This window comes from Malus sylvestris, chromosome 10, assembly GCF_916048215.2.
Source record: "Malus sylvestris chromosome 10, drMalSylv7.2, whole genome shotgun sequence".
In the NCBI taxonomy this organism is placed as follows: Eukaryota; Viridiplantae; Streptophyta; class Magnoliopsida; order Rosales; family Rosaceae; genus Malus; species Malus sylvestris.
In genome coordinates, this window is record NC_062269.1 from 7,259,803 (window position 1) to 7,279,984 (window position 20,182).

The 20,182-nt window shown below is 39.8% G+C and overlaps 1 protein-coding gene and 1 long non-coding RNA gene across 4 annotated transcripts; one reads left to right on the forward strand and one right to left on the reverse strand.

Annotated features, from left to right (window-relative positions):
• Positions 1 to 9: 9 nt before the first annotated feature.
• Positions 10 to 2,857, reverse strand: LOC126585498 (uncharacterized). Of its 2 annotated transcripts, none has more exons than XR_007610542.1 (3): positions 2,638 to 2,857; positions 2,437 to 2,545; positions 10 to 1,865 (listed from the first exon to the last, which is right to left on the reverse strand). It is a non-coding gene; the product is annotated as an uncharacterized LOC126585498 (long non-coding RNA). The 2 variants fall into 2 exon arrangements; XR_007610541.1 differs by having other exon boundaries at positions 2,437 to 2,550.
• A 15,406-nt stretch (positions 2,858 to 18,263) lies between these two features.
• On the forward strand, positions 18,264 to 19,981 carry LOC126586229 (DNA-directed RNA polymerase subunit 10-like protein). 2 transcript variants are annotated; one of them, XM_050251005.1, is made up of 4 exons: positions 18,287 to 18,454; positions 18,586 to 18,644; positions 19,465 to 19,559; positions 19,704 to 19,981. In XM_050251005.1, exons 1-4 carry the CDS (start codon positions 18,419 to 18,421, stop codon positions 19,727 to 19,729), a joined length of 216 nt encoding a protein of 71 aa, XP_050106962.1. In that variant the 5' UTR covers positions 18,287 to 18,418; the 3' UTR covers positions 19,730 to 19,981. The 2 variants fall into 2 exon arrangements, with proteins under 2 accessions (XP_050106961.1, XP_050106962.1); XM_050251004.1 differs by lacking the exons at positions 19,465 to 19,559; positions 19,704 to 19,981 and adding an exon at positions 18,879 to 19,161 and having other exon boundaries at positions 18,264 to 18,454.
• The last annotated feature ends 201 nt before the right edge of the window (positions 19,982 to 20,182 follow it).

The following is a 20,182-nucleotide window of genomic DNA, read 5'->3' on the forward strand; positions in this document are numbered from 1 at the left end:
TTAAGTAGCAAATGAGTTAGACAAACTACATCATTTAATTTCAATTTTTTTATTAATTAAAATACTTAAATAATCTTAGGTGACAGAAGAAGACTCCTCATATACCACAATCATCATTTAATTAACAATCTTTTTATTAATTATTGATTAACATTTTGAATTAAATACTAATTAATTTAGATGATGTGGTTGTCCACATCAGATGCCATCTAAGGTGGTATACAATTATAGTACAAAAATATGATAAGAATAACATTATATACATACATATATATATATATATTATATATATGTGTGTGTGTGTGTGTGGAATGATGAAGAGGGAATATTAATTTTACTTTTAGGGAAGCTGCTGTTTTTCTTGAGACATGGGAGTTGATCGAGTTGTGTGCGTGCGATGAGAGATTATCTGAAAAGCTTATGTATTAAGCTCACAAGTATTTTGGGAAATACCTACTTGGTGCATGGAGATACTGGAAGCTACCACACAACCTTTTTTTTTCTTTTTCTGTTGCTTCTTTTTATATCCCCTTCACATTGACATTGTAAAATAATATCTTAATTTACTTCAAATTAATACATTTCGGATTCAAACGCTATTTCTCTTCTTCATGTAGTTTAATAGAAATAAAATCTCTCTATAACACATCCTCTAGGAAATTCTATCTCACTTGTGAGTGTGGGAAATTACAGATATTATATTTGCACGATGATTTTGGTTATTCTTTTAGGCTTATTAATATATTTACCTGCTGAAACTGTCATTTTCATCTCATTTAGTCTCAATTCACCCATTTTCCTCCACTCCTTCTAATAGACGTTATGACACACCCCGACCCGGAAAGTTCCATTGGACTCTGAATCGAGTTGTGCTGGCCGACACCTGGAGGGTGACGAAGCCATAAAGTGTAGTGTAATGGAAAAAGAATATGAATAAATTTAAACTTAAAAGTGCCTAAACAAAGAAGTGCGCAGGTGAGCGGGATCGAACCCTTTTCATACGTGATAATAGAGCATAAGACAGTATAATGAATAGGATGAGGGTTATACCACTGAAGGTAATCATCTCCTAAGATTTGCCTGAATCCTTGTAAATACGTAAGCACAACTACTAAACCTGGAAGAGCGAAAAACAAAGTTGTGTGGGTCAGCAAAACAACGTTTTGTAAAAACCTTTATTTTCGAATATACTAACCCCTAGCCGTAAAACAAGTATAGTTTCTTTAAAACATACTACGTAAGTATGTAAACGATAAATCATCAGCATTATAATAGTATTATAACTAGAAATATGCCAAGTCATGATGTATCAAATGCCACAATAATATAATCATGTGATAATCAAGTATAGCTAAGTGTTCATCCATCTAGGCTGACACACGAGTTCAAACAGATAATTTCTTATACGAACAAGACTGGGTGTAATTGATATGCTCTAGTATTACGATCACGTGAAAGTTGGTGCAGAAGCATGGTCACATATAAGTCGGATTGCCTAATGCAATCTACCCGACAGGACTAGCACCTAATTTGGATCCAAGGCGAGCGAATGGTGCGATGTGAACATACATGTGAAGGATTGGCACTGGCCCTGGGGTGAGTACTAACACCGGTACAGCAAGATGAACATGTACAGATATGTATGAATGTCATGACAGTAATATCCCAACCCTATAGCAGCATTTATCACAATTTATATCACAATAACGAACACTTGGCAATACGTGTAAAAGTGAAGTAACTACGCATTTAGGGAAACTATCAATATGTATAGGTATAAAATAAACTGCCCACTCACAGATACGCAGTCGAAATGAAGCCTCCGAGCCTTGCTTGACCCCGTACATCCTCGGGATACGTTTCCCCTAAATGTGAAATTACTAATTTAATTAGTTTATTAACACATATATAGAAACTTAAATAAAACCTCCATAGATTACTCAAACATAAGGTTTGAATATACGACAATGATATACTCGACGTCACGGACCCACGCACGTCGACCACACGTCGACCGGAGGTAGGATGCGCCACCATGCGTCTCCACAAGTGGCTGCACAGGCAGCCATACGCGCCCATGCGCCTGCGAGTACATACGTACTTGCCTTCCTCGTGAGTTCCTGAATTTTTTTGTGTAGGTTTTGGACCAACTTTCCAAGCTCCTAACGAGCTCGATTCTCAACCAAAAACAATTCTACACAAACCAAATTAAAGCTAGAAATGAGATGAATCGATCCATATTCATAGAAAGTTCAAATGTGGTATGTGTCGTCTAGGAATTTGGCCTGAAAGTGGCCAAATGGCCACGGTCAAACTTTTCCAGATTTTTTTGAATTTCTTCCCAACTTTCAGGGTTGTTTTCTAACTCGATAGTTGACCAAACTCAGTGATTCAAAAGCCATTTTGAAGTTAGGAATATAGAGAATAAGTCTATACCTATTAGGAGTCCAGTCGTGGTCAAGGTTGGCCGGAAAAATGAGTTGAAAGTGACCAAATGGTCACGGTTCCTTTGCTGGAAAACTGAGCAGTCTCCCCATCGAGCTTTCTATGCTAAGATGTTCGTTGAAAACATGTACACGAGATCAGAGTCAACTCATAGGAATGATATGAAAGTTCTTAGGATTTCCCAAGGCTTACCTAAGCCGTGATGAAAATCGTTGAACCAAAACTCATCGAGTCAGACCTTCCGAGTTGGACATCCAAAATTCGGTCAACACATGATCAAATGGTATGGTTGAGTTCGTGGAGTCAAGATGAACACAATGGTGTAGTTTTTTTTGTCACGTTTGTGTGTTTTGGTGTGAATTTGAGAAGGTTACAGAGAAGAAGAGAGAGCTCGATGAGGAAGAGAGAGAAAAGAGAGAGAAGAGAGAGAGAGTGATGTGATGGTTGCTTTCTGATTGGTTGGGCAGAGATAAAGAGAGGTGATTGATTGGGTGAAAGAAAATGGGAAGGAAATTGATTGGTGGTGAGTAAAAAGGGGAAGACATGCGTTACATTAAAAGAAAAGAAGAGATAGGGTTAAGTTTTCAGATTTTCTATAGTACAAAGAAATGAAAAACACTTGTAACAGTGTTTCTACACTGGTAGATATTCTCATACACTCGTAACAACGTGTACAATTTAAATGCGATAGCGAGAAATAAAATAAAAGCGATATAAGTACGACGTCACTTGCCAATAAGGGCATAATAGTCATTGCACATAGTCGGAAAGAAGTTACATAAATAATATAGGGACGGGTCGTCACATGTTAAAATAAAAGGTAATATGGACATTTCGTTTCTTACATAGGTGAAGATATGCCCCATGCCTAGCGATGCGGTACTTACATGGAAATTTTGGGTGATCACCCTATATTTACTAGGCTGCACGTGAATTGTAGCAAAAAACGTTGGGGAAACAAATTAGGTTAAGTGAAAGAGGAGAAATGAATTTAGGCTTGCGAATCTAGTCCTTGAGTTCAATCGACAATTAATCTTCTTGTAAAAAGTTTATTGTAAGTTAAAATCAAAATTTTAGTTTGCATTGTCAAAAATAGAATTGGGATCATTTTAGCTGGCAGGATTGGAGGCAAAGAGTTATGGTAAAAATGAAACGTCCATACTACCCTTTACTTTAGTGTCTATATGACGGAATGAATGAAAAGGGTGATTGTGAGTAAATGAGACGAAAATGTCAGTTTAGGGGGCAAAGTGAGATAAAACCAGGTTCATGGCTAAAATGAGACTAAATAATAATTTCAAGGGCAAATTGATTAATAAACCTAATGTTTTTTTAGCCACCATCGTTACATACTTACAGTTTAATGATCTTCCTGCATCTCATCAGAAGTTGGCTCATTTACTAATTGATGATCAAAGTGGGAGGAATTGATTTGAGGGGTATTGAATTGTTGAGGAGTTTGAATGGAGAAGAGTCAAAATCGGATTCATGTTGGAGTTGTTTATTAAAACCTTCCGGAATCAGAATGGATTCCATATAAACTATTTACTAATTCACTTAAATAAGAGTGGTAATTAATATACCTACATAAATATTTTCATAAATGTTTTCTTTAGCAAATATTAAACATACCTACATAAATATGAATTTTAGTAGGGGTGGGTTCGGTTCTGTTCGGTTCGGTTTTTGGCCGAAACCGGAAACCAAACCAAAGTTATTGTTCGGTTCGGTTTTTTTTCAATTTTTTTCGGTTCGGTTTTTTCCATAAATTTTTTTTTTAAATCTGGAGCTTGAATGAAGCACATGCTTCCCTGCCCGAGAAATCAATCTGCAATGAACACATGAATTAACAAACTGGAGCTTGAAGTTTGTTATTAAAATTAACAAACTTGTAGTCAAATCCATGATGCATTCCTATAATGAACACATGAATTAACAAACCTGCAACATCAATTATTATTAAAAAAAAAAAAAAAAAACCCACAATTTATTCTTTTTCCAGTTCACCCAAAAAACCATGAATTAAACCTTTACCTCCATCTTGCAGATCGAACAAAACAAAATCAAGTACATACAGGAAAATCTCATGGCTCACATTTGTAGAGGTCGACCTTTGGGATAATTTCTAGCTCAATGGTGCGACCATTGATTTTTTGATCCAGATAGTAAGCAACAAGCTCTTCATCCGTTGGGTGGAATCTGAATCCAGGAGGAAGACTCATGGGTGCCATTGCAGTACTCTTTGAGAGTGTGAGAGAGATGAAGTTAAACAGAGAGAGAGAGAGAGAGAGAGAAGAAAAAGATGATGAAAGATGGGAATTGGGAAAGATGAGAATTGGGAATTGGGAAAGATGGTTTTTTTCGGCTAGGGTTAAAGAAATATGAAAGATGGTTTTTTCGGCTAGGGTTAAAGAAGATGAAAGATGAGAATTGGGAAAGATGAGAATTGGGGATTGAATGAAAGATGGGAATTGATAACCTATTAAACAATTATGATCCATCTTGTTTTAAATATGCTACTCATAATGGTATTAGCAAGAAACAACTTGCTGTCAAAATGGTTTAAGGGAAAGATACTCAACTAAGTGGGAATGGGTTTGAACCCCTTTGGGTGTGAACTTTTTTTTTTTTTTTAATAATTAAAATATATTTCGGTTCGGTTTGGTTTTCGAACCTCAAAAACCGAAACCGAACCAACCAAATTCAGTTCTGTTTTTTTCGGCCTCGGTCCGATTTTCGGTTCGGTTTTTTTCGGTTTTCGGTTTTTTGAACCCACCCCTAAATTTTAGTTACATTTTATGAGTAACCTTTTAGATTTACTACTAAGTCTTATGACTTATGATGATGATTGTGGATGCAAATTTATTCTTCCTTATTCTTGGACAAAATTGCACCTACAAAACAAACAACACCTTAGGTCAAGGCCAAGAGCCTCACGCGCCCACGATGAATTGGGGGGGGCTTTGGCCGAAGAACCTTCGATGCCAAAGTTAGAATTTTGAGGGAAAAATGTTTGGAGAATTTAGCAAGAGTATAGGACTTAGGTTTTGGAGAAAATGAGGGGGTTTATATAGGGGTGTGGCCGACCCCTTTGGGAGGAGGAGGACTGGCCGGCCACTTGGATGGTTTTTTGGGTGAGATTCATGATTTGTTAGCTAATTAATAAATTAATTAGGTAATAAATCAATTAATTAGCTAATTAATATAATTAGAAAGGAATGATTTGGGGGTTACCTCGTGGAGAAGATTTGATAAGGATAAATGAAATAGGTTTTGAATAAATACCTATTTTGGGCACTTTTGACTTGATTGAGGGATGATTGCTCACTGCTTGCGCATAGAAATCCTGATGTACCTCAAGGGTAATCTTGTCTTTTTCTTCCAAAAATCCATGTGTCGCCGCCATATTTTTCTTGATTATTTTTGGCTTCACAAATGTCCCCACACCTGTTGGGCTGCTCGCAGGAAAGAGCAGCATGTGTAGAGATCTCCAGCTTTGATGCAGATTCTCACTTGGACTTGGAATTAGATTCTTCTAGGAAAGATAAATAAATCGCCTCCAAAGCCTATTTAAGCCTACCTTAATTAAGGGATTAAATCAACTTCGGAGGGCAATTATGTGTCCCTACAAGAAAGTGAGAAAACTAGAGGATATTTGTTCCTTCTCTCCTAGCACTCTTCTTTGCTTGCCCGTGCAAAGAACCACATTCCGTTGATTTCTTTGTCTTCTCCGCGCCGCACTGATGTAAGAAAAACTTAATTATCCTTGTCTTTTTCTTGGGTGGTGCTGCCATGAGGTAGCTATCGAGGTGGTGCGGCACGTCGGCTGGCAGGGGTCAAGAGTCAGCTTGGCATGGGCCAAGGAAATGGTGTGGCAGAGGCCATTGCTTGTGCTACTTAGCTTGACTGAAGCCAAGGATTGGCTCGGCATGGGCCGAGGAAGTGGCATGTCATGGGCCACGGTTTGGGCTGCTTACCAAAAATGAGGAAACTGCTTGAGTTTGATTTCTCAGTTGTCGTAGATGGAACAATCATGGATTGAGCTGCCAAGATTGGAGTTGCTAAAGATGAAGTGTCGGATGAGCGAATTGTTGAATTCATTGCCTAGTTAGTCTTCAAGCATTCGATCTTTTGAACTATGTGGCCTTATCACACTGGAAAGCTTACCCAGATAGGTGTCGGGCAATTAGTTTATCCTCTCATACTGGAGAGCAATTAGTTTACCCTCTCGCACTGGAGAACTTATCCATATGGGTGTCGGGGAATTGGTTTACCCTCTCGCATTGGAGAGCAATTAGTTTAACCTCTCGAACTAGAAAGCAGACCCATATAGGTGTCGGGGAATTGGTTTACTCTCTCACACTAGAGAGCAATTAGTTTACCTTCTCGCACTAGATATCAATTAGTTTAACCTCTTGCACTGAAAAGCAGACCCATATGAGTGTCGAGGAATTGGTTTACCCTCTCGCACTGAAGAGCAATTAGTTTATCCTTTCACACTGGAGAGCTTACCCAGATGGGTGTCGGGAGATTGGTTTACCCTTTCGCTCTCTAGGGGATTGGTTTACCCTATCGTACTGGAGAGCAATTAGTTTATCCTCTCGCACTGGAGAGCTTACCCAGATGGGTGTCCAGAGATTGGTTTACCCTCTCACACTGGAGAGCATGGAAGTCGTTGTCGTGAGTGCTGCTGAGAAAAACTGTACTGCTGAATAACTGAAATAATCCTCAGCTTATGAGGTCTTGTTTGGCGAACTGCTTGTGGAACCCGCATAAGGGTGTAAGTGCAGTGAGCTGCTCCTAGAATTATTACGCTATCATTAGGTGTTTCGTCGTGTGCCATTTTGAGGCTTGGTTGGCGCAAGCCACATGGTAAGATCGGCACGGTTGGGAGCCATGGTGTAAGATTGGCATAGTTATGAGCCATGGTGATAAATCAATAGCTGTCGGGAGCCGCGGAGCAAGTAGGCACGGCTGTGAAAACATAGATTGAGCTAGCTTGGGCCAGCTTGTGCGCAACAAGAGAAATTGGACCACTAGGTCCATGATGCTCGGCTACTGGTGATGTGCTGCTTCAGTATTGAATCGTCTGGAGTGTTAGGAACAAAGTCTACCCCTGATTCTTGGTAATTGGGTTGGTGTGTCATTCTGGTACTCGTTTGCCCCCATTATGCCATTAGGCTGAGCTGCTACCTTTGTTGGAACATAAATAATCTTTGTATTCGACAATCTATATGGGATAGTCCCGTTTGCTCGATCTTTCATTGAAAGATGACCCGTTTATGTTAGTCATTTCTCATTGGAACGCCTTGTCAGTAGCTTTGTTGCGCTGGAAATCGCGCAATCGCTCGATCGTGAGTCTTTTTATTTCTTCTTGAATTTACCTTTTTAGGGGTAGCGGAGCTCTTAGTTGTCCCCGGTTATGACTTGTTGGTCTAGGTTGCTCTTCCATGTGTTCGGCTCGTCTATGCCGCGACTGCGGTGCATGTGGTATGTTCCTAACAGGCGAGCAGGTAACTCGCAGGCTATTGGTTGAACTTGAGCTGGATTGAGTAACTACTTCTCTCCGTCCGCTGTGCTGCCTACTTTGATATGAGGTGAAGGATGCTCCTTGCGGGCATTGTCGCGAATGAACACTTCGTCTGGATGGTTGCTTATGTTGATTATCGGAATGTGGCCCTAACCGTGAATGTATGTTCGTTCGTGGGCCTAACCGAGAGTGCACACTCCTCCATGCGCTAAGATGAAAGTATACGCTATCTCGGGGGCCTAGTCAAGAGTGTACTCCGTCATAACGCTTGGTTCGTGACTGGTCAAATGGCTACTTGTTGGGAAGTTGCTAGAGAGGTTCATCGTCTGCCTTTGTCCTACTTTGGGACACCTCTTTTAGGGCACATTACATCTCGGTCCGCTGCAAGAGCTGATTCACCAAGGTTGTCTATTGTACGAGAGCGCTTGTCAACTCTATGACTTGTTGAGACAAATGTTGTTCGCCATTCAGGTTGGAAGAGCTAGGACGGAATACATCTCCTTGAGTAGTGGAAGTGTAATAGACTCCGGGAGTGAGATTTGAGTTGGGATGTCAAATCTGCAGAGAAATTGGGTGAAAATGCCCTCGATTCAATTGTCAGTTTAGAAATCTGAAGCCGGGACGGTTGAACTGGCCATGGACCGATCGGGATCACCAAGTAAGCCACGGGAATGGGTTGGGCTGCGGAAGTGGGTCATGCCACATGCAGGGCTCGTGGGCGTGGTGCGACGCTATTAGCGCATTGGATATGGGTCAAGGGAATGGTCAGTGCAGCTTGGGCCTGCAATGCATCTTGGGCAGCGGTTTGAGCCTACTCGTGTTGGGCTTGGCTCGGCTGCCCTACGTCGTGGGTTGCAAATTAGGCCATATGCTCGGCTACTTACGCAGCTGCTGCCAGCGCTTGGGCTTGGGCTTAGTCCTTGGTTTAGGCTGCTGTAATGGCAACGCATAAGGCCATGGTCTGCTGCCATGGAGCTAGTCTACTCCCCACTGCCATAGTGGTCCTTGTGGCTGCCATGGTAGTGGTGCTCCGTGGTGCCACGTTGAGCCTTGTGGATCGTCGTGGTGGGGCTACATCGCAATCTTCATCACTTGATCCAGATCTTTGAATGTAGGAAGTTTCGTTCGTTGTGGTTTCCAAATTTCTTGTCATTGTATTTTTCTTTTACATTTATTCAAAGAATTTTATAAAAAAAATGCTAGGAAGTAGAACGTACAAAAAATCTACAAATGAATGAGAAATTAGAAACGTTGAATGCGAGAGTCTTCTTCAAGCGAGTGAATCAAACTCTCAATGAAAGCACAAATTTGTGGATGCAAATTTCTTCCTCTTTGTTCTTGGACAAAATTGCACCTACAAAACAAACAACACCTTAGGTCAAGGCCTCACGCGCCGTAGGTCAAGGCCAAGAGCCTCACGCGCCCACGATGAATTTGGCGGGGGGGGGGGAAGGCTTTGGCCGAAGAACCTTCGATGCCAAAGTTAGAATTTTGAGGGAAAAGTGTTTGAAGAATTTAGCAAAAGTGTAGAACTTAGGTTTTGGAGAAAATGATAATGTTTATATAAGGGTGTGGCCAGCCCTTTTGGGAGGAGGAGCACCGGCCACTTGGATGATTTTTTGGGTGAGATTCATGATTTGTTAGCTAATTAATAAATAAATTAGGTAATAAATCAATAAATTATTTTTATTTTTAGGGAAGCTGCTTTTTTCTTGAGAGATCGGAGTTGATCGAGTTGTGTGCATGAGACAAGAGATTATCTGAAAAGTTCATGTATTGAGCTCACAAGAATATTATGGGAAGTACTACTTAGTGCATTGAGATATTGGAAGCTGCTCTGAAAATCTTATGTATTAAGCTCACAAGTACTTTGGGAGAGTCCTACTTTGTGCATAGAGATGGTGGAAGCTACCGCACAACTTTTTTTTCTTTTTCTGTTGCTTCTTTTTATATCCCCTTGACATTGACATTGTAAAATAATAACTTAATTTACTTCAAATCAATACATTTCAGATTCAAATTCTCTTTCTCTTCTTCGTGTAGTTTAATAGAAATAAAATCTCTCTGTGACACATCCTCTTGTAGGAAATTTTATATACTGATTATTAGAAAAATATGTCAAATCCCTCTGTTCAGCAAATATTAAACACTGGAATTTGAGCTTTTAATTAATTCTAATTATTGTTAAATTTCATATTAAACTTGTCAGCGGTTGGTCTGTTGGGTTTATGTGAACGGTAATCTTGGAATTTTCAGAAATCAATAGGGTATAATGGAGAAGAAAAACCTATTATGATTACCCAATTCCCCAAATTTTAGAGTTAGTTTCTAAAATTTGCGTAGATTCCACCAACTTTTAATTCCCCAATATTCGATAAACATTACACTATGTTTGAATGAAGAAATTTAAGATTACTAAATAATTTTAAAATGACGAAAATTTAAATGATGAAATTTTATTCTATAGAATTTGTGAATTTTCTTGTTTGGGTAACAATGGAATTGAATACGGAATTTGTTGTTTTTTCACTCTCAATCATAGAAATTAGAAAATGACACCTATTTACATAGAATTTAAACTTGGGAATTGGAGGTGCCAAATTTCAAGTTTTTTTCCATGCAGAAATTCTAAATTTCTATGTTTATGAATCCAAACAAGAAATTAATGCATGTTAATTTATAAATTCTGTGATGGTGTATTGGTGTATTGGTCTCTCTCTCTTGAAGGTCGTTCACTTTCTCTGTCACTCATAGAATGCCGCCACCAGATGCCTCCTTTTCGATTCCCCCAGTTGGGTTTGTGTTTTAATTGCTTCTTAAGTTGATTATATCTCAAATTAATTTTTTTAAAACCTAATTACACTTTGGTTTTGAGTCGCATTTTGGATACCGTTAGTTTGATAAGACAAAATGGTTACTCAAGAAGCTTCGGCGGGAAGTCAAACTAATCCTTCATTAGTGATAATTTCTTGCCGATGACTGAAAATATATATTGCGGGATTTACACTTACAGATGGCGTGGATAATTTTCAAGTTGATTTCAATTCTTCTGAGAATGGCGCAAGGAAAGGCACAACTTTGGAGGGGGGAGCAAAATGCTGATACTTTGTCCACGTAAAGCTGATGAAAACCGTTCCTTTGTTACTGTGACGGACTCCAAGGGGAACAAGAAATTTGGGGCCTCCGCTGGTTCCTTACCGGAAATGAAAGGAGGACCAAAATTGGCCTAGTATGCTGTTGAAGCAACTGCCCAACATGTTGGACGGATGTCAAGAAATTTCGGATTGAAATCAGTTGTAAATGAAGGTGAAAGGGTTTACTTGTATTAACAAGAAAAGGCAAGCTATCATGAGCTCTCGAGTGGGAGTCACGGTCTAATTGTATACATTGAAGATACAACCCGAAAGCCCCACTCGAGAGCCAGTTTGGGCGAATGCTATAAACAGGTCGTTGTGTGTCGGTAAGTGGTTGTGCTTTGAATGAATTACAATGTGTCAAGGTAAGGTCTGCAATCCGAAAATTGGCAGAGTTTACGAGTTAATGTTGAGCAAGGGCTTTGTGCTTCATGTATGCAGCTGATGGACTATAAAAGCCACCAATTGCTGCAGATGCAAGCTGTGTTAAACTGTGACTTGGAATCGAACAATTTGGTTTTCAATTCCACTATGCACCTTTCTCCGATTCCCTCATTCTTCACCATCTTCGTGCTTTTCTAACACCGAAAGCTTTGTACATGGCAAGAAATTCATGGTTCTATAAGATTCAGCAGGAAAATAAGGTGTCAATCTGCTTATGCAACCATCACGACACTTTTTCCTTTGATGCTTGCATCACGCAGTAAGCACCATAACGTTATCAGTGTATTCCAACAGAAGGGAAAGGATAGTAGTTGATGCATACAATAACTACATTTGTACATTTGCATCACGCAGTAAGCACCATAACGTTATCAGTGTATCTCGGAATGCTCAAGTCCTTCCAACTTGTGAACCAGATTGATGGAACTTGAGAGATTCTGTGGAGAATTTTGGAAGATAACAAAGGCTTTAAACCTTTCGAGAATGATCTATTTGACTTTGTTGATATATATTGTAGACAATGATTTATTTGACATCACCTGTAATAATATAGAAAACAAAAAACAACCAGGCTGCAAGGGACTTCACAACTTCCTGCCTACGGTCATGCCTGAATTATCACCATTAACGGCAGAAGGGGCAATGTTGGTAACCATGGCTATAACATCTGAACCTTTAGCTTCACCGTCGCTCTGATTTAATAGCAAAAAACAAAGAAAGGTAAACACCTATGGGGAATTTCCTATGACCTATAAGGATCCTTAGAACATAAGGAACGATATATGGAGAGATGGATTGACACTCACAAAGTTTCCTGTATGCTCCCATCTTGTACAGATCCATGTGTAGCACCAGACGAAGCAGGGGACTCAAATTCAATCACTGAAACCAATTAAACGCATGTTAAGAGCATATTCGCGAATGAGTAGGTCAACAAGTCACTTAATGAAGTCCTCCGTTTCTATTTGGGCTCAAATTAACATGTTGGGCCGAGTATAGAACCACTCTCGGCCCGGGAGGCCTGGCGACAGGGGAGCCTTGGATCATTTAGTACGTGGGCTCCTAAACCTAGGTCGGCTAGGTCATATTACATTTACTAGTCGAGTCCTAACGCGATAAGGAGTCTCGGCAAGGGTAATAACCCGGAAGTGAATCCGGCTCAATAGAGGACTAGGCTCACAATCCTAGTAAACATAGGACTGGTCGAGTGGGTGTTTGATCCGGAGAAGAAGACCTAGTTCGAGTAGGGTTTTGACTCGACTTCAAAGGTATCCAGTGCTATAAATAGAGGAGGCTGTGCATCATTCAAAGGACCTCCAATTCAACACACAACTGCCCTGCGCAAACTCTCTCAACAACTTTGAGATTTTTTATTTTCTCTTTTCGCTGACACATCTTCCGTTGGCATCAACAGCACTGTGAAAGCAACCGGTGATATCTTAAGTCAGCATAGATAGCTCTGTCACCGTAGAATCAGCCGGTCTTGCAGCATCTTCCGTTGGCATCAACAGCACTACGGCGAGGACGGTTGATTACCTATCGAAGTCTCGGTCGAGAAGGATTTCTGAATCCTTATTGGTCGAGGTCATCTCATCAGCCTTCTCGGCAAAGTGAGGTGTTACAATTATTACATTCGGCACATTGAAAGCCGAATTCGATTCGTGAACTTCGTAAGAATAGTAGCCTTGTCTTCAGGCTCGAGAATCCAAGAGGCTGAGACGTGTTCCTTTCTCGGCCGCAATCGCAAGACGCAGAAGTCAGCCGCGCACCCAACGCAACATCAACAAATTTACTCCTCGGCCGACGAGTTGGCACGCCTCGCAATCACCGAAGGACGTAGTTAGCTTATAGATTACTCGGCCTACGCGCCACGTAGGCTTTGTAGTTTCTAGGGTCAACATTTTGGCACGCCCGGTGGGACCCAGTGCTAAACTACGAAGTTCACATGATCTATCTCGATCCGGCTTCAAGGGATGAGTGTTATCGCCTATTAAAGGAGCAAAAACAACTTCTCGAGAGTTTGAGAAGAATTTCTGAAAGGCAAGAGGCCGGGGGGAAAATCTCCACTCCGGCCACAACCAATATTCGGCCTAAGAAAATTGATAATTTGGCCGAAGAACAAAGGCCACTTGTTGTTTCGGTAGAGACTGAAAATATAGCAGGCCTAGAAGAAAAAATTCAAGTCCCTAAGCTATATACAAAAATTGACTTGGAAAAAGATTCGTCAAAAGAATGCTCCAGTGACGAACGAGGCCGAGATATTGGCCTAGCCCGAGAAACTACGCCAATTGATATGATTATTGGCAATAAAGCCGATATGGAGAAATCCTGTTCGGCTAAGTTATTTGAATTAAAAGCCGAAATTATGCCTGGGGGGCATAATAATTGTTCCACACATTCGGCGGCCGAAAATGCAAAATATTTTGCCGAGTCAAAAATATTTGGGCAAAATTTTTTATTCGGCGTTGGCAAATCTCAAAGTGAAATTTTTGATGTAAAAATATCTCGGTTTGGAATAAAACATCGCTGGCCCCCCTCCACTTTATAGCTCGGCCACTTTTGTTTTCTTTTGTTAAATAAATAACTTATTTTCTTAACCATTCGGCTGCTCGAGCCGATGCTTAAGAAAATAAAGGGGGCCGAGGAACATTTTGGCATGCAGCATTTACGAATGCACTTGTTTGGCAGAATATATATATAAAAAAAAAAAGAATGGCTTTTCGACAATTGTTCTTCATTGATAAGTTGATGTATAGTCTTTCGGCTGGTGTATTCGGCCAGAAAGACAGGAAAGGTAACATCTTTGATAGGTGATAGGCCGAGCTGCTAGGAGTGGTTTGCCTCGGCCCCTATTTTTCTCGACTCTCCAAAAGTTTTTCGACCTCGGCAGTCGAGAACTACGACAGGTTTTTATTGGCTGTGAACAATTAATTTCCTTAACCTTCGGCTTACGAGCCGAAAATCAAGGAAACTGGGGGGCAATGTTTGGGCTCAAATTAACATGTTGGGCCGAGTATAGAACCACTCTCGGCCCGGGAGGCCTGGCGACAGGGGAGCCTTGGATCATTTAGTACGTGGGCTCCTAAACCTAGGTCGGCTAGGTCATATTACATTTACTAGTCGAGTCCTAACGCGATAAGGAGTCTCGGCAAGGGTAATAACCCGGAAGTGAATCCGGCTCAATAGAGGACTAGGCTCACAATCCTAGTAAACATAGGACTGGTCGAGTGGGTGTTTGATCCGGAGAAGAAGACCTAGTTCGAGTAGGGTTTTGACTCGACTTCAAAGGTATCCAGTGCTATAAATAGAGGAGGCTGTGCATCATTCAAAGGACCTCCAATTCAACACACAACTGCCATGCGCAAACTCTCTTAACAACTTTGAGATTTTTTATTTTCTCTTTTCGCTGACACATCTTCCGTTGGCATCAACAGCACTGTGAAAGCAACCGGTGATATCTTAAGTCGGCATAGATAGCTCTGTCACCGTAGAATCAGCCGGTCTTGCAGCATCTTCCGTTGGCATCAACAGCACTACGGTGAGGACGGTTGATTACCTATCGAAGTCTCGGTCGAGAAGGATTTCTGAATCCTTATTGGTCGAGGTCATCTCATCAGCCTTCTCGGCAAAGTGAGGTGTTACAATTATTACATTCGGCACATTGAAAGCCGAATTCGATTCGTGAACTTCGTAAGAATAGTAGCCTTGTCTTCAGGCTCGAGAATCCAAGAGGCCGAGACGTGTTCCTTTCTCGGCCGCAATCGCAAGACGCAGAAGTCAGCCGCGCACCCAACGCAACATCAACAAATTTACTCCTCGGCCGAGCTCGGCCGACGAGTTGGCACACCCCGCAATCACCGAAGGACGTAGTTAGCTTATAGATTACTCGGCCTACGCGCCACGTAGGCTTTGTAGTTTCTAGAGTCAACAGTTTCTTTCGCAGTTCCACTCGTCTAGCATTCTTCACGAGCATATACAACAAACGCCACAAAGATAACAAACTATAATTGAAGAAATAAGGCAACATGCGACAGTTTGGCACCAAATATTCGGTGGTCTAGAAAAAGAAGCTGAAGTACACAATTCTCGGTCCCTTACCTTGATGACTGACCTCTTTTCCAAATGAACCGAACCTCAATACCACATTCATCATTAGAACTAACCTTGGATGATGTAGATTGACCTTTTTACGCTGCATCTGAAATATGCACACACAATTGAAAGCGTCAAGAACGATTCTGGAATGCAAAACGTGTCATTGAACAAAATAGAAGACAACGTACCTCTCCATTAATGCTATCATCTTTCAGGTCTATGATAACTACAGAAACCCTGACCTTCAATTTCGTTTCATATCCGTGCCAGTTTCACTGTGCTACAGAAAGATGCATCACAGATTTCCAAATAAAAGGCCAGACTGTACATATTCAAGATGGCAAACTGAGAAAACATGTACATGAATCTGTACAACAAATAGTCCTCTATGGAAGATAGCTTCCTATTGTTTGTAATAATATAATTGCTTAGTGATGCATACTAATATCAAGACAACACTAGCATTAATCATCAGACTTTATGTTTTATAACGCTTTATTTTCTTCGGAAAAACTACTTATACCAAGTCTCAGCTCGAATATATTTTGTCTCAAAAGAGAACATCAAAAGCAACAACATTATCAGAAGCTGTATACAAATGACAAATGGTAGTAGGAAGCGATAAAAATCATGAACTACTTTCTTTCCAAAGGAGATGGAGTGTGTTTGTAAGAAGAAAGGGAAAGAAATTTCAATTGACAAAAGACAAGGAAAATGAATAAACAAGTAAATGATCCTGCATTACCTAAGTGTAACAGATTCTCTTATCAAAACAACGTTCTTTTCTCTTCTCGCGAAACCGAGTTAAAGATGCAGCTCTCTGCGGTTGAGTTGGCTTTACAGGTAAGTCATTCGTACCCTGGAAGACGAGATGTCATCACAGCAGCAATGTGAGAGAAAGTAACACCAACTGAGAGACTATATTTTTGAGAAACTTGAAATGATATACACATTACATATCTAAAACTACATGCTGGTTAAAAGGAACCGGCCCCATGGAAGGAGGATCCAGAATGCTTAAGAGTAAGGTTGCAGTTGCACAAGAGTCTTATAACTAGGGTCATTTTGGATTTTTTATCCTCTAAAACTTTCTATACCGGCAAAGACTTATAACCGTAATAAAAATATGAGGAATTGAATTGAGGAGGAGTTGGAATGAGGAGACATTAGAATCAGATTCCTATTGAAGCTGTTCAATTAAGGGCTCGTTTGAATGTGCTTTTAAAATGACTGAAAGCGCTTTTAGAGGAAATGTTTTTTGCAAGAAGCACCAATTATGTGCTTTTCTAAGAAGCACTTTAAGTGATTTTCCAGGATTTACTTGTATTTTAACTAAGGATTGGTTCCAAAAATAATTTTACCAAAAGCGCTTTCAGTCATTTTAAAAGCACATCCAAACGAGCCCTAAATGTCCTGAAATTGGAATATAAATGACACTATAAAGCTGTTTACTAATTTAGCAGAATCGGAATATATGATTACTAAAATGCACTTGTATGTCCCAAATCAAATATTTTATATACTTTTTTTAAATAAGATTTGATATAATAGTAAGAAAAAACTTAAATTGTTTTTTTATTTCATAGACACACTAAAATGCTTTTGTTTATTTTATTTTATTCAAATTTAAGTATTTACTTTAATGTTTAATTTTTTTCGCTCAAGTTGTAGTTTCTTCTCTTCGGCATATGCATGAAGTTATGCATAATATGAATGAGCATGAAGTTGTGCATAATGTGAATGAGCATAGAAATAAAAAAAGTAAGGAGTTGTGCATAATTAAACTAGGGTTAATGGGTTTATAAAGGATAGTCTTGGAAATAAAAAAAGTAAGTGAGGGTATAAAGGGAACAAAAGTGTCATTCCGATTGCCCAAACAATCAGGAATTGGATTACCACCTACATCTAAAGAATCCAATTCCACCAATACAAGGAATTGAATTCCAAAATTTGTATGAGCCCCACCGCTTTTTTGATTCCTTAATGTTTAGTAAACATCGAAGTACTCCGTAATCGAAATTCAATTTCTACATTTTCATTATGATTACGGATACATAAACATGCCCTTAAATATTTCTATTTTGGCACTTTGAAATCCTTCTATTATGGCTACTCTCTCGCTTTATCGCGGAGAGCCTTTGTGATTGGGGTTGTGTGTTATGGTTTAGTGTTTTTGTTTATTTTGTTTAGGTTGTGGTTTTGTTGTCTATGCCTGGCAGAGGATTATGTCGACTTCTCTGTGTTGTCTCATAGTAGGACTTCTTTGGCGATGTGCATCGTTGTGTGGAAGTTCATCAGAAAGTGTTGCAAAGGTTTTGCCCTCGTGAGTGTAGTTTTCGTCTAGTTCAATGTGGTTAGGTTTTGTTTCGTCTTTTTGTTGCATTAGTAATTTGAGAATTTATTCTTGAACGATGATGTATCTAGTTCTATTGTTTAATGAAATCTCTACCTTGAAAAAAATAAAGATTGTATTTTTTAATTTATTCGATTCGACAATCGAAATTAAAAAATTTGTGCAAAAAGTAAAAATGAGGATCATTTAAGAAAAAGATTATCCCGCCACGACCCCAATTTTTTTTTATTTTGCTTTTGGGTTAATGGACTAGCACCACATTGGGCGGTGGTCTGCTATATTAACCAGTTATGTCAACCCAAAACCCTAAAACCCTCTCACGCACCCGCACTCTAGTTTCCGTCTCTCTCAAGCCCTCGTGGTTGTCGAAGACTGACAAACACTTGGACACGCAGAACAGAGTTAGGGCAAATCAAGATGATCATCCCAGTGCGCTGTTTCACCTGCGGCAAGGTACCCCCATTTCTCCCTTTACCTAACCGTAGGCCTGGGTTTTCTGCCTCTCTTAGTTTTATTCAGCGTTTCGATAGGGTTTTGGATTTGGGGATGATTGAATAATTGGTGGTTTATATGTTTAATTTTAGGTTATCGGAAACAAATGGGATACGTATCTCGACCTGCTGCAGGCCGATTACACTGAAGGGTAAGTTGCTCAATTTTGGATTTTAAAAATTCAATAATGTCAATGATTCTTGCCTTGTTTATGCTAATTGAGGCGTGTTGTGAATTGCACAATATAATGTCAAAAACCAGTTCTGTAATGCGTAGGCATAAACATAGACTAGGGTTTAATTGGGTTGATTATGAGAGGATTATGATGATATATGTTGTACGATTACCCGAAAAAGACATAATAAGATAGGCTTTATAATGACAGGGATACGAGGTTTTTCAATGGCCAATGCTCATTTTTCAGTTTTCACAGACTTATCAGTTGGGGGTGTAGTTTATCGATCCTTGAATGGAGCATAATCTGTGTTCATTATTTTTACCGTTGCATCTGCGGGCATAATCAAATAGGTCTTGTATTGACATGGATGAGAGGTTTCTCGACGGGCAATGCTCATTTTTCAGTTTTGACAAACTCATCTGGTAGGTGTAGTTTATCGATCCTCGAATGATTTGCATCTGCATGCATAATAAAATGGGCCTTGTAGTGACATGTATAAGAGGTTTCTCGATGGGAAATGCTCTTTTTTCAGTTTTTACAGAGTAATCAGTTGGGTGTAGTTTATTGATTCTTGAATGATGCATAATATGTTTCCAACTATTTTTTATGTTGCATCTGTGTGCATACAAATGTGTGTACATATTGGAGTTTAGCGTGCAGACAAATAGCTATGAGTAATTTTAAAAGTGTACTCATCACTGGTTGTAGACAGCCAGTCTGAAGTGTAGGAATAAAGTTATCAGTTTGTCCTAGAAGAGAGCTTACTTACTGGTTCGAATTTTCTGGAATACAGAGACGCACTAGATGCATTGGGTCTGGTCCGCTACTGCTGCCGGCGTATGCTTATGACTCACGTTGATCTTATCGAGAAGCTTCTCAACTACAATAGTAATCTCTCTCTCCCCCTCCCTCCCCCCCCCCTCTCTCTCTCTCTCTCTCTCTCTCTCTCTCTCTTTCTCTCTACATGCACAAAATCTACTAAAAAGGTGTCTGAGAATTTTACTGACACAGTGACACTGGGCTTTGTTACAGCTTTGGAGAAGTCTGACGCCAGTTGAGGAAGCTCGTGTAACAAGTGCCAGATGCTCGTTTTATGTGATCTTTGTCAAGTATCTTAATGTGGTAAAACCTTCATGTTGTTTTGTCTGGATCACCATCGATCCTTATTGCCATACTTAGAAACTTGAAATATCTAATATGATTATCTAGTTGTAGGGAGATACTTATGTATGCACTTGAGGCATTTATGTTGCTGCACTAGTTTACGAACTTATTAAATAGAATGAAAGACTGAATGCTTCTGACAGAAAGTAGTGTTATTGTTAGTGTTCCTTGATCTAAAATGATGATGGTATGCAAACTTTAGTCTCGCATGTAACTTTGGTGTGATTTGTTCACCATGCTACTGTAGATGCAGGATTTCTAAGGTTAGGTTCCAGGAACATGGTTTGAATTGCTCTTAGTCACAGGGGATAGTTTTCAGAAAAATGGTGGAATGTTGGGAAAAAGAA